The 508-nt window shown below is 55.7% G+C and overlaps 1 protein-coding gene across 1 annotated transcript in view; it reads right to left on the bottom strand.

Moving 5' to 3' along the window:
* Positions 1-219: 219 nt before the first annotated feature.
* LOC106812350 (plexin-B-like) overlaps positions 220-508 on the bottom strand; it is a 6,370-nt gene continuing 6,081 nt past the window's right edge. The window contains exon 5 of the mRNA XM_014816200.1: positions 220-453. Coding sequence (XP_014671686.1) covers positions 220-453 — 234 coding nt within the window. The remainder of the gene's footprint in view (positions 454-508) is intronic.

Genomic DNA, 508 nt, shown 5'->3' with positions numbered 1-508 from the left:
TACAGAAAGTTGCCCAGTGTTGCCAGATATTGCCCCTATCTTGTACGATGTTGCCGAGTGTTACTCCATATGTTGAACAATGTTGCCCCTATATTGCAACATGTTGGCCAATGTTGCAACATGTTGGCCAGTGTTGCCCGATGTTGCAACATGTTGGCCAGTGTTGCTCCTATATTGCAACATGTTGGCCAGTGTTGCCCCTATATTGCAACATGTTGGCTAGTGTTGCCCGATGTTGCCGCGCCCCGGGTTCAACTTGCAGACGCGCGCACTCACCGTGACGATGGGTAGCAGCTTCCTCCTCTCCCGTCCCGCGTCGTCCACGCCCGGGGGTTGCTCGGGGGGAGGGTGGCACACTAGCTGCGTCTCGGCGAGCGAGGTGACGTTGCACGGCTGCAGGCCGACCGTCACCACGACGTCGCCCGTGTCACTCGCCAGGTTCAGATTCTCTCCCTGTAACCACGGCAACGCGGATGAGGTTCACGTGTCTATATCTATCATTCTATTT

The sequence above is a fragment of the Priapulus caudatus genome, unplaced genomic scaffold (genome assembly GCF_000485595.1).
Source record: "Priapulus caudatus unplaced genomic scaffold, Priapulus_caudatus-5.0.1 Scaffold638, whole genome shotgun sequence".
In the NCBI taxonomy this organism is placed as follows: Eukaryota; Metazoa; Priapulida; class Priapulimorpha; order Priapulimorphida; family Priapulidae; genus Priapulus; species Priapulus caudatus.
This window is presented reverse-complemented; position numbering and strand designations above follow the sequence as displayed.